Source organism: Cyprinodon variegatus, unplaced genomic scaffold, assembly GCF_000732505.1.
Source record: "Cyprinodon variegatus isolate N-32 unplaced genomic scaffold, C_variegatus-1.0 Scaffold23, whole genome shotgun sequence".
In the NCBI taxonomy this organism is placed as follows: Eukaryota; Metazoa; Chordata; class Actinopteri; order Cyprinodontiformes; family Cyprinodontidae; genus Cyprinodon; species Cyprinodon variegatus.
Genome location: NW_015150476.1, coordinates 2,218,847 through 2,232,316, shown reverse-complemented (window position 1 = coordinate 2,232,316; position 13,470 = coordinate 2,218,847). Strand labels below are relative to the sequence as shown.

The 13,470-nt window shown below is 36.5% G+C and overlaps 1 protein-coding gene across 3 annotated transcripts in view; it reads left to right on the top strand.

Moving 5' to 3' along the window:
* pax8 (paired box 8) overlaps positions 1 to 13,188 on the top strand; it is a 17,138-nt gene extending 3,950 nt beyond the window's left edge. The window contains exons 3-12 of one of the 3 annotated variants that reach the window (XM_015391848.1): positions 2,078 to 2,219; positions 2,334 to 2,531; positions 2,668 to 2,744; positions 2,962 to 3,087; positions 4,935 to 5,110; positions 5,289 to 5,409; positions 5,610 to 5,864; positions 9,662 to 9,763; positions 10,788 to 10,877; positions 12,294 to 13,188. In XM_015391848.1, the coding sequence (XP_015247334.1) occupies positions 2,078 to 2,219; positions 2,334 to 2,531; positions 2,668 to 2,744; positions 2,962 to 3,087; positions 4,935 to 5,110; positions 5,289 to 5,409; positions 5,610 to 5,864; positions 9,662 to 9,763; positions 10,788 to 10,877; positions 12,294 to 12,364 (1,358 nt within the window). In that variant the 3' untranslated portion in view covers positions 12,365 to 13,188. Of the gene's footprint in view, positions 1 to 2,053; positions 2,220 to 2,333; positions 2,532 to 2,667; positions 2,745 to 2,961; positions 3,088 to 4,934; positions 5,111 to 5,288; positions 5,410 to 5,609; positions 5,865 to 9,661; positions 9,764 to 10,787; positions 10,878 to 12,293 lie in introns of all 3 variants that reach the window. The other 2 variants (XM_015391839.1, XM_015391856.1) reach the window with 2 other exon arrangements.
* The last annotated feature ends 282 nt before the right edge of the window (positions 13,189 to 13,470 follow it).

The window sequence follows — 13,470 nt, the reverse complement described above, 5'->3', positions numbered from 1 at the left end:
CTATCTATCTATCTATCTATCTATCTATCTATCTATCTATCTATCTATCTATCTATCTATCTATCTATCTATCATGTCGTTGGTGAATCCATGTTTGTGCGCGTGCTGTGCGCTTGGACCCCCCGGCTGCGCTCTGCTTTAATATCCTGCAGGTTGATGAAGCTTGGCAGCCTGTTTTTTTCTTTTTTTTCATCCTTTTTTTGGCCACACTCGGCTGGCAGCGTTAATAGAGGCTGCCCTCCTTCGTCCGGCCGCCGTTTGATGTGGAAATGAAAGCTGGGGGACTCAGAGGGTTAAATTAAAAGCGCTGCTGTTGTTCTGGACGCTGAGCAGGAACTGCTGGAGCTGGACTCTCCTTTTCTGTCGCAGCGCATGAAGAGCGCACCACCACTGCTGCTGCTGCTGGTTGTAGTTCAGAGGGAGCAAAACCGTGAACTAGAGTCCCCATTCTGCATTTATGTATTAAAAACACGTTGACTGCTGTCAGCTTTTGAGCAAAATTTCTGTGACTTCTTTGTCCTTATTTCAACGGTTCAAACGGCATAATGACACCTATTATTCCAGTTGACTTATTCTTATTTCAGTTTGAATTACTTGAATAACCTTTGTTGATCTTTGCAAAGAAATGTACCTTTGTTTTAACTCCTGCGAAGCACTATGCCCTACGCTTAATTTTATTAAAGGTGCTTAAGTGTTTGACTAAATCTGAGCTTTATATTTTTTAACAGTGCTGAAACTCAGTGGCACATAAATAAGAAACGGGCACTAAACCAACAGGGATTATCCACAGTAAGCAGATCAAATATTTAAATAATCAGAAAGAATCTTCTTTGCTTTCTAAAGTACAACCTAAAATTAAATATCTTTTTCAATAAATGTCAAGTTGAAAAAAAGAATTAAATAAATAATCTGAATTATAAATTCAAGTTTTTTTTTTTAAGTTATTGCATTGTGTTTAATTTTATTATACATACGGTTTGTTTTACTAAATTTTTGCAAATAATAATATAATGAAAACTTATTATTTCTTAGGCATCATAAATAGAATAGAATAGAATAAATTATCAGGGATATTTGAATTATCACAGCAGTCAACCATTTAGCTAAATTAAAAATCTACAAGTAAAGTTTGTGTTTAAACAGCATCAATGGATCCAACAATACATTTTCGGCATCAACCTTTTCTATGGCAAGAAACGTAAAATAAATAAATAACTTAACAAATTGCAAACACCACAGAAGAAAGAAAATATGTATAAAAAATAAGGGCAAATTAAAAAAAAAAAGGCCAAGAATATATGACATCTACAATAAAAGCAGCAGTTTATTATTATCTTTAAGGTGGAATTAAACCGTTAAACGGGTGGCAAGAGGTCAAAAAGTTTCTGTTGACTTTCTAACTAAATTTAAAGTCCTGTTCGCTGTGAAACAGAACCTGGATGTAGTGTAGGAATAACAAAATAATCCTTTTAACTCCCCTCCCTATCATCTGCAGGACACTTATTTGTTTCATATGTACTATAATTTCTAAATCTCTGACATTAATGACATTATAAGATTAAGAAGTTACTTAGAGTTGATTCAATAGAAAATATTCCAAAAACCTGACATGTTTTCTTCTTCATTTTCAAAGAAAAGTTTGACACAATCTTGATGCTTCAGCGGCTTAAAATAAGATCAAATCTGATGTTCAGTTTTTGAATTAATAATGATAAAAGCTGAGTTTTATTTTTCATTTTTTTCGAAGAAGAAAAAGTACTTTTTTAATACTAAATCTTTCAAAACTGAATGGTGTATCAAAATGACCGGAGGTTATGAAAACACTGGCTCTTCTTTAGAAAAAACTTGCATGTAAATGATCAGTTTTTAACAAGTCACAGGATGTGTTTTAAAATATTATGAGGAGCTGCAGTGAAGTTATTTATTTGCTTAATAGGGCAGGGTCATGGTTGCTCATGATTAAATCAGCAGAAATAAGTTTGAGCTTGTTTGTGGCTTGGGTTCTCTAAAGTTCCATGACATTTATTAGTGTTCATCCCCCCTCCTCCCCCAGGCCATGGGGGTCTTAACCAACTAGGTGGAATGTTTGTTAATGGTCGCCCGCTTCCGGAGGTTATCCGGCAACGCATCGTGGACATGGCACACCAGGGGGTTCGACCCTGCGACATATCTCGGCAGCTCCGGGTCAGCCACGGCTGCGTCAGCAAGATCCTGGGACGGTGAGTGTACCCATGGACCACTAACTCAACTTCCCTTGTCTATGATCTTTGTCCTGCTTACTATCAGAGATGTTTAGGTGATCTTTTCATTTACCCAATAACAATCTCTGTCAGGTATTATGAGACAGGAAGCATCAAACCAGGGGTAATTGGTGGCTCCAAGCCTAAGGTGGCCACCCCAAAGGTTGTGGAGAAGATTGCAGAGTACAAGAGACAGAATCCCACCATGTTTGCCTGGGAAATCAGAGATCGACTGCTGGCAGAAGGGGTGTGTGACAGCGACACGGTGCCCAGTGTGAGCTCCATTAACAGGTGAAAAACTTAATCAGGAAGCCTTCACGCTCATATACGCTCACTTCACCAAGTCTTAATAAAATATCAGCAGCGGGTCAGTAATATCTGTATTGCAAGCATTAACGGGTTAAATTGTGTCTTTTTTTGTTTGCAGAATAATTCGAACTAAAGTCCAACAGCCCTTTAATCTCCCTCTGGATGGGAATGGTCTGAGTCCAGGACATACCTTAAGTAAGCCTCAAATAGTTATAAAAACACATAAACAATAAAGGTCATAAATCCTCTGCTTAATCCTGTAATACGAAGGGACACTGATATATAAGGGTTAAGAATCTTATTAATCCATAAGATTAAGGTCATGACTTTATGGCATTAAGATCACTAAGAAAACGGCATGGCTTGTGCCCTCTGACTTAAACATGTGGGTTTCCCTCTCTGTTATATCCAGTTCCGAGCTCTGCCGTCACCCCGCCAGAGTCCCCTCAGTCAGACTCTTTGGGCTCCACCTACTCCATTAACGGCTTGTTAGGAATCCCCCCACCAAACACCGACGGCAAGAGGAGCCATGATGACAGTAAGGATTGGATTAAATTATAACTAGGCTAATCTGGAAAGCACAGTTTACACCTGAAACAACAAAGATCTGAAAAATGAGCCTATATTAAAAAAAGCAAACATAGGATTTGTCTCCAGAGGTCTCCATATGTATGCTCAGAAATGTCTAACATTAAAATGTGCACTTAAACTTCAGATCAAACATAATGGAAGCACCATATATATTTCTAATCCTTTACTAGAGTACATGGTTGACAAAATGTTTTCTAAGGTCCGGGGCAGAAAGTTAATGAGGGCGTGTTTGGTTCTTAAGTGAATCTGTTAAATCGTTTTGTTTTCTGTTTTTACTACACCTTGCAGAGTTAACTATTGTGAGATTTTTTTAAAGGGCTACTTCTGTTTTTTTTTTTTTATTTAGGGTCATAGTGAACAAGTTGTGAGCAGTTATTATTTTACCTTTTGTATATTACCTTTTTTGCATCTTTGTTTTACATTACTACTCATATAATTAAGCCTATTCTGCCTTTCCTCTGTTTCGGCACTACGGTGGTATATAGAAGGTATCGGGTTTCTTTTACACCTGCTCTAGCTGTTCAGGAAGTAGCAATTATTTATTGGGTTTACAGTAAAGGCCTCTATCAAAATATTGAGATATAAGAGTGAGACATGAGTTCACGTGTATGACCAAAGGAACAAAACTAAAGGCTCATTATTAATCACAAGTCCTAGATATTTATTTAATGGATCATAGCTTTTTAGGTCTGGGTCATTATAATCACTATAGGTAGGTTTAATATTCTGCATAAGAACATGTTTGCTTTAAATTTTAAAAGTTAAGCAGGTGTTCATTCAAGATTCTGTCTTGTAGTTCTGTATTAACAAAATAAATAAAAATGCTAAATAGCAAAATAACTATGGTGGTAATAATCTATATCCTATAGATATATATGCATTATGGTGTGTTTTAATACCAGGTTATCATACATAAACAACATCAAGTGTCAGTTAAATAAGCCGTCGTTCAAACCATATGTGTTCATAAGGTGGGACAACAAAATTAAATCTAATTCTGTTCTTTATTGTTATGTTTTGTAATAAATTCTACAATAAATAACTGATTTAGTTTACACTGCTTGACAAAACAAACCTTGAAATCCTCTTCCTTTAATAAACCATGTTAATGCTGTAAATTTCTATAATAACAATATGAAATCAAATTGTTAAAAAAGTTTGTTACTAATATTTAAAACAATTTTAATAAGAGACAGAAAACAACTGGTTCCTCTTTAAAAAGAGTAAAAATGACTGTTTATACAGTACAGCTGTTTTTTAAGAGTACCAATAACCACAATGTGGATATAACATTTGATAGATTAAGTTACATACTTCAGCAACTACAAGGGTATGACTTTTTCTAAACCTCATCAGCACAGCATAGTTGAGCTGAGAAGTTTTAACCAATATAGCAGAAAAACAGAGTTTAACCTTTACTCAAGCCCCACCCTCTCTATTGATCATCTATAATTCTCCTCCCACTTCAACTCAAAGTTATGTAAAATCAGTTATTTATGAGGAAAAAAAGATTTTGACTTTTGAAAGAATTCTGTTACATTTCAATCTTCAAACATTTTAAGAAACGTATCATTTGCTTTAAAACCACAATCTAAGGTAAAGTCAGCTTAAAGAAAAGTGGTTCACAACTAAAGCCTTGCGGAACACCACACGTTGTGTTTGCTTTTTTAAAAACAAACAGAGATTAGTCTCATTATGTTCACAAATTAATTTACAAAAAAACAAAAACAAAGAACATAGTATAACAAAATTAATTATTTTTTTATCCCCCTTGTCCTTCCTCCTCTGATCCAGGTGACCAGGATAGCTGTCGGCACAGCGTGGACTCCCAGGGCAGTGCAGGCGTCCCAAGAAAACAGATGAGAGTTGAACACTTCTCCACAGCTGCACAACATCTGGACTGTGGGTTTGATCGTCACCACTACCCACCAGATTCCTTCAGCTCCACCTCGGTCAACAAAGCAGAACAGGTAGAACTGAAGATTAACTCTAAAAAGATGTGTGCTTGTTGTTCTTTATTATTATTATACACATTATAGAGTAATTGTCACGCAGTAGAAATCCTGTCTCTGATATTTGCTCATGCTCACTTTGCATTTTAAATAAGCTGCATTTAGGCCAATATCTAATCCTGTCTGTCATTTGTAGACTTTGTACCCACTGTCGCTCATCAATGGAAACCTAGATGAGGCCAAGACCAGCCTCTCAACAAGCAGCTCTGTCATTGGACGGAATCTGTCAGCACACCCAAGCTACACTGTGGTAACTGGTGAGGTTCCTGACGTTACATAACATCTCTGACCCACATTGAGAGAACAAACAAGCACATCTTTTACGCTAACATTTTCCCCTCATCTTCACCTTTTTCCTTATTTCAGCACATTTCTTTTTACCCCCTGCATTATTTTTCTCACATTCAATATTTGTTTCCATTTCTCCCACTCACCCGCTGCACGCCGGCTCTCACAGAGCCAATCCAGACCCTGCCGCTCTGTCTAAAGCAGGAAATGTCCCCTGAAGTTACCAGTACGAGCCCGTCACCAAACATGGCGGCATCCACCCTGGCGTATGTGGAGCTGCAGGTGCTGCAGAAACCTGTTTCTGTTGGCAGCAGCTGCAATGGCAACAACAGCAGCAGCTCCAACCCTTATTCCAATGCTTTCAACTCATTTTCCCATCATGCACCAATGTATGGACAGTTCAGCAGTCAGTCTATCATCTCAGGTAATCCACCCATCCATCTCATTTTTTTTTTTTTTACAATCATAATACGGGGTTTTCTGGGGGAAATGTGTGTGTTTTAGGGCTTTGAGGGCAAGAAAAATAAATGCCCAAAATATAATCGGGATGATGTATCAGTCTATCTCTTGTTTTAAGTGCTGTACATAATCAACTATAGAAAAGTTCATTAGCATGATGGATGCAGGTAAAACAAGACTCGGTGTATAAACTTCAATTGATCATGTTTCTGACCAAAACAGTCTAAGGTAATTCTAAACAGATATGTTTTGACCTTGCTAGTTTGTTTCAGAAAAGCCGAGTATGAGATATAAATGCCGCCTCTCCATTTTTGGTTCTGGTTCTGGGTAAACTTCAGTCAGAAAGCCGGAGTGGTGTAAGCGACTGACACACAGTCTAGTACATTACTGATAACTGAGCCAGTTATCTCTGCAGTATTGCTTCCTCATTTTAAACAGTTTGTCACTCCAAAAATAACAACATTCCTTTTGTTTTTTTCTATTTTTCGATTACAAATTATAAAACATTTACATTTTTTGGTTTGAAAGGTGGATTTGTTGATGTGCCCCGGGTCATTGTTTTCCTGCATTAGTTAGCTTACTGGAAGTATCCCCACTACCAACCCAGTGTTTTATTATAGTCTTTCTAAAATTCTATAATAGAATACAAAGCTTCCAAAAGTCCAGATTCTGTTTGTCTTAAAAAAAAATGTTCCCATAACTTTTTGGATTTTAAATAGACTTTTGTACTCTTAGTCAGAGGAGGGTTTGGCCTTCATACTCGCAGGTAGATGCTATTTTAACACAGTTCCTACTATTTAAGCTGAGGTAAATGAGGTCTACAGTGCTTTATATGTATCTGTGCTGTAGGATTAACTTTGGTAGGTCAGTGAGTCTTGAAAAGGTTCACCACTCTTTCATGTTTTCTGTGTTTATGAATTATGGTTCTCACTGCAATTAATTTAGGTGACAAGACTTTATAAAATATTGTTTAACCTTTTTCAGACTGACAGTGGCCAGTGTATTGATTTATCACCTAAATGGACTTACTTTACATTTGGTCATAATGTTTTGCTATTCAAGATGTTTTGGCCTCCTTGTGATGTCATCAAATTTCCAAGTCAAATATATATATTTTTTTGTTCTTTATGTCAAGCTGTTACTATGGATTAATTATTGTAGAAATTCTAATTACCGGTACTAAAAGAAAAGAATAAATAAAGATAAAGAGATAAAGAAGGTTTTATCGTTCTTTGAAAACTTCGCTATGGAACTTTTCCAAGTATTTATGGGTTATGTTAAAGTTGGTTGATGATTAGAAATATTTAAGTCTGACAAAACATCAAAAACTAAAAAAACATCTCTACTAATACCTGAGTAAAAGTCATTTGGTCAACTGGAAAATAGAGTTTTCCAGAAAAGAATGAGTTCTTATGATTGGCTGATTGGTTTCCAGACAGAGACTTAAAGCATAGGCCATAAATATAGTGAAGATCAAAGATATAGTAATGGCAGCTCATAAACCTTAATATTTTACTTTTTTTAACCATTTGAAAGAATATTCCCTTTGCCTTTAGGGTCATTGTTCAGTTAACACACCAGATAGTTTTGAAGCTTCCATCTACAGTACAAAAATTAAGTGTTTCAGTTTCTAAAGCCTGTGAGTTTTAATAAGGGGCTAGCATATTATCAAATCTAATCTTTATTTATGTGTCCTTTTCCTCCTATCTAGAGTTAGACTTTCCTTGATGTTGCCAAATTGTCTGAAAGAATATGTTTGAGAAAACTTGTAAAACTGGATGGTATCCCTAATTTATTCTATGAGCAAGAAGATTCTAGGTTTGAATCTTGACCTTTCTGCAGATTTATTTATTTTATTTATGCCTTTTTTTCTTTCGAAGATAGTCTAGCTCCCTTTGCATGATATTATTCATGCATGATAGTTTAATGGCTTTTTCTTAAAGGCCCTTCGAATTTGTGACTAATTGACTTGTGCTCATTTCACTATGATCAGATTAATTTTGTTGCGAATTAAAAAACTGAAACTGACCTTTTTAATATATAAATCTGATCAACTTTACAAACCTTCATTCTTTGAAGTAATAATTTGGTGTTTCTTTTTCATTCTTTTTTCATTCTTTTTCAGAAGTTGGTAGAGTACTTAAATAACAGTAGCATTATTTAAATTTTTATGTTAAAGAAAAAAGTAGTTATCCACAAAATTACTCGGGCCAAAAATTGTTTAGTAAAAAGGCTACTCAAGCACTAAGCAATGGTAGGATCATAACGTCTCTTTCATTGTTTAGAAATAATGCAGTCAGGCTGATTTTATGTACAAGTTGTGCTATTTTGAAGGCAAAGATACATAGAAAATACAAATACATACCATTTGTTATCAAAAGATTATTAAAAAAATTTCCAAATCCATCCTCTATCTGTTCTCTAAATAGCTCAAGTTACTCAAAGTGGAAAGAGTAGCAAGACACTTAAAGAATAGTTGGATGTGTTGGAAACCAAAATTACTCCTAAAAGTATTATATTTCCAAAATAATTCAAATAATTAAGTAACTGTAACTAGTTACTACCCAGCTCTGTTTTCATTATTTCATAACTTTGTGCAATACATTAGTAACACTGGCAAAAAAACATCCAAACAACATGATTATGCCACCACCGTGCTTGACAGCTGTAGAGTGCTCCAAGGCTGTTAGCATCATATTTCTGTCTAAAGAAGTAACTACTTGTCTCATTGTCTGTCTGATTTTAAATATTTGCTCAGTCTGCATGAACATCTACACATTTTTGGAGATGCTAGACGTTCTTCCTCCATGTCAATATTGGTATATAACAAATTTCACTTCACTTCTTTACAGCAGTTTCCAGTTTAGAATAGCTTTGGGGTTTCATTTGTTATTCTTTCATATGGTAGGGACGGCCTGTGTTTTCTTCCTGATAAAAATATTACAATTTGATGTTGATTGGAGATATCTTTAAAAGACTATCCCAAATTTTGCTAATCCTAAGCTATCATTTTTTGGTCTTAAATAAGTTCTGAATAGTTGTCATAGTTTTCCTTTGCATTCTTGGAAACAAATGCACTATTATTTGATCGTTTTCCAGACTTGAAAAATTGTAAATTGGGGAGAAAAAGATTTCCTTCCATATTTCTTTTTACATTCTTAACACTTTAAAAGAACAGATTGTTTTTGTTTTTATATTTGTTTGTTTTTAGATAGAAGGATTTGTACATCCATCATTGTCCCAAATATTATCACTATCATTTTGCATTACTAACAGAAAGCAGATAACTGAAAAAGCAGAGGCCCATTTTTATTGTCTGAACCAAACATCAGAAGCCAGCTGGGGGAAAATAAAACTGGTTTAACACTAAAATGTCCAACATTTCATGAAAACGGAAACATCTACAGCAAAATATTTTCACCATCGATCCAATGGGTACTTTTAATCATGATCACTTATAACAATGTATTAAACTGGCCCGACCTAGTTATTATACTGTTCTCATTGCATGGCATCATTTATATTCATTTTTAAAATATATTTTTCAAATTATTCAAATTTTGTAGTTTAGGTATTTCACCATGGGGAAAAAGTTAAAATATGATAAATGAGTAAATAAATAAACTATATGATTATCATGACCAGGAGCGAATGTAAACCAGGTGGTGCCAGCATTAAATGGTACAACACTGCAGGAGGTTTTAAAAAGTTATTTCCAAAGTGAATTGAAATGTTTCCTTTTTTGTTTGTGTGCGTTTTCAGGGCGGGACATGGTGAGCTCCACCCTGCCGGGCTACCCACCCCACATCCCCTCTCCGGCCCAGACAGGTTACTCCTCCTCAGCTATCACAGGAATGGTCGCAGGTAAGGTACACAGCCTGAGGAGGGCATTTAACATAAAAGAAAGAGGGAACAAATGAGTCACACAGGTAGAAAGGACTAGAAGTAGTTCAGGAAGAGGAGAAAATGAGGGAGCGTTGGATGGAGGTTTGCAGATTAACAGGAGTCAGGCTGAGTTAATCAGTAGCCTTTGCCAGTGTGGTGATCTGTGCACATGTGCGCGCGGGTGCACACAGGCCTGGGGGGTACAGAGAACAGGCTGGGGGGTTCCGCCCTGCTGCTCACACCCCCCATCCAGACACTTCTGACCACATATCGCCATGGGAACCAGGGGGCCCAGCAGGGAGATGCAAGCAAGGGTGGGTGGGAAGAGATGTGAAGTCTGGATCCAAATGAAGAGTAGGAGGTCTTTGTTGTATGTATGTGTGCGTGTTCACATGTGTGTGTGTGTCTGTGTGTGATGTGCCTTTATATTTGAAGTCTGCCCTCCGAAGCGCGAAATGAGAGGGTCTGATTTATTATTTTTCTGGTGGGCTCACAGTGAGGAAGCGTTGATACACAATTACTGAGTGAAGGAGGAGGGGGTGAGGCAGGAGGAAGAGGAGAAGGAGGAGGTGGGGGACTCAAGGCTTCATTCCAACCAACATAATTACCAATTAGATATTGGAATGTTATAAAAAGAGAGAGAGAGAGTTAGTGTTAGTGAAGCTAAAGCAGGAAGTGCAGGACGAACAAAAGAGGAGGACGTTTCAGAGGGCAGAGGCTGAACGATGTGAGGGGCCGAGCACTGTAGAAAGAGGGCCCAGAGGCTGGGTGTATGCATGCACCGCTGAGCTGAGGGATTTTACCCTCAGCCATCCACCTGCACTGCAGATTAATGGTTTACATGCTGCACTAACTGCTGGTGAATTATGAGCTAAGCTCCAGCAGTTGCTGGCACGCAGACACATTCTGCAAAGCATGTCCCTTCCTCGCCCTTTAATAACATCACTTCATGAATTTTATCTGTAAGATGTGTCTCCTGACATTTTTTTTCATTATTTTTTAGCAGGTGCAGACTACCCAGGTCAGTCCTACAGCCATTCGCCCTACACCTCCTACAGCGAAGCATGGAGGTTCACAAACTCCAGTATATTGGGTGAGTAGAAGTGTTGCAAGATATCTTGTTAGGCATTTTTTATTAATAAGTTAAAAAGTCACCTCCTCTATGAAAGACAAAGTCTTCAGGTAATGGAACTATTTTCCCACTAATCTAGAGAAATTCATGATTTTCCATACATTTAAAAAGTGTCACTTCTACTGACCTTTTGAAGTAAATACATTGGGGCATGATTTGAATTTAAATGAACAACTGCTATAAAGTTGGGTTCATAATGCTGTGGTCATATTAGGCTATTTTTGGTCTTTTAGTAAACCATTTATCTGATCATCGAATATTAAGAATTTGAGCTACTTTAATGACACAACTTTATCTTTGTCAAGATGTCAAGTTTATATCCCTAACTACATGACATCAAGAATGTCAAACAATTTCAATATTTGATCCAATGGAAGCAAATCTTAAAAAAACACAGAAAGAAGCCAAATTTGCAATAATTACCAGTGAAATAGATGCTATCATAAGCAAAGTTTTTTTAATCTGTTTATAGTTGGTACATTTGTTACTATTAATATTGAGATGCTATAATGGGATTTTTATGTTACTCACCAAAACAATGTGCTGCCTAATTATGAAGAGGAAGAAAAATTATGTTTTTTACAAAATGCTTTAAAAATAAAACATCTGAAGCTTTAGAGGTACTGAACATAGGTGTTGTTCAGGTGGTTGAATCTGCTAACAACAACCACTACTCTTAAGCTCCACATATACATATATATATGTTACACATATTAGATAGCCTATATACAGATAAACAACGTGCTTGTCAGATGAAATCTAAACGTAAATTAAGGGCTATAAGCAAAACACCCTTAAGAGGGTAAAGCTGTTGTCCTGAACTACCTTTCCCCTTAGAGAAACATAAAAGTGGTGGCATCACTCTGTGAGGATGGTTTGCTTTATCCAAAGAAACTGGATAGAGCTTTTAATACAGACATTCTGGATAAAAATCTATTAATTTATTATGGGCTGTTTAAGACATACAGACAGAGCTACAATGGAGTACAAGGGTTTATATCAAAACATATTTATGTGTTTAAATGACCCAGTCAAAGCCCAGTCCTGAATGCAACTGAGAAAACTCTTTACCTTTATAAGTTTGTGGTGGTAACAGGATCAAAACAAAAACAATGCAAGCGTTATTAAGCTTTTAAGGTAAAGTTTCCTAATTTTGTCTAAAATGAGATGAAAATTAAAGAACAATCCTAGACAGAAGAACATAAAACAAACGCCTTAGAAAAATTTTCAGTAAAGTTTTTGCTTTACACTGACAACAGGTGCTTGAATTAAAGGATACAAGTATACGAGCTAGTTCACACTTAAACAGCAGACAGTCCTTCTAGCAGACTTTCTACAACCATTAAAACACTTTTCCCTCTCCATCTTCCCGCACAGGCTCGCCCTACTATTACAGCTCGGCCTCCCGTACCGGCCCCCCCTCTGCAGCTGCCTATGACCACCTCTAGTCCCATACATCGGCAGATTTAAGACATTTTGAAAGCGGACTGAAAAACATGTGCTGGCAGATGTAATCTCGGACCAAGGCATGGAAGTCGAAACTGGAAGTTTTGCTGGAGAAAATTTTTTTTTTTCTTGCATCCTTTTATGGTCCACAACTTTTTATTGTATTTATTCATCATGACTATTGCTAACATACAGGGTGACTGATTCATGTTTACACACCCTTTCTGGGCCTGTTTTCTGTTTGATTGTGTATTCATTTCTGTTGAAATCTCTTTAAAGCTGTTTTTTGCCAAAGACTTTTCTTTTCTGGCACATGTACAACTCACCTCCACAGATCAAGCTTATTGCTTAGAGATATACAACATCTGTGAACCTAACTATGCTCTATTTGTTTACATTGTGGATGTGTTTTTTTCTTTTTCAAACTTGAAAAGTTAAAACTTGTAATAAGAAATTAATTCATACAGTTTGGCTGTATCCCTGTATGGAACAGCAGTCTGAATCAGAAATGCCCACTTTTATGATGCACAGTGCCCATCATAGAAAATTCAAATATCTGTCCAGCAATGTGTACATAGTGTAAATGATTAATTACTTATGGGGAGATGATTTCACTATGAGAATTAATGATGATCTGCAAGGGAGGTCAACAAAAAGGCTGGAAATACATACATTGTTTTTGCTTTGAATGAATTTGAGTTTGTAGTCATGCCGATGTTCTGATGTTTGGTAAAAATGGTGACTATTTTTTCTTATACTGTTATTAATATTATTGCAGATGTAAATATGGAATTTCTAAAGAAATATTTTAATTAAAAGCATGACAAACTGCAGTTTACATGCCTTTTTATTTTTATCAGAATTTAAAATGTTGCTGTTTCTTTGCAGCTTTTCAAAGGACGGGGTCAACGATCCAGAAAACCCACATCTGTCTCATTTATTTTTTCTTTTCTTTCCTTTTTTTTATTTTCTGCATCATGTAGTTTTATTTGCGCTCATTCTGTCCATCCCTGTTTGCAGCCTCATTATGGTAGCATGTTAACGAGTCCACGGTTCGACGGCGCCGCAGCCCACCTGGTGCCACCAGGAGGACGCAGGAGGTGCAAGG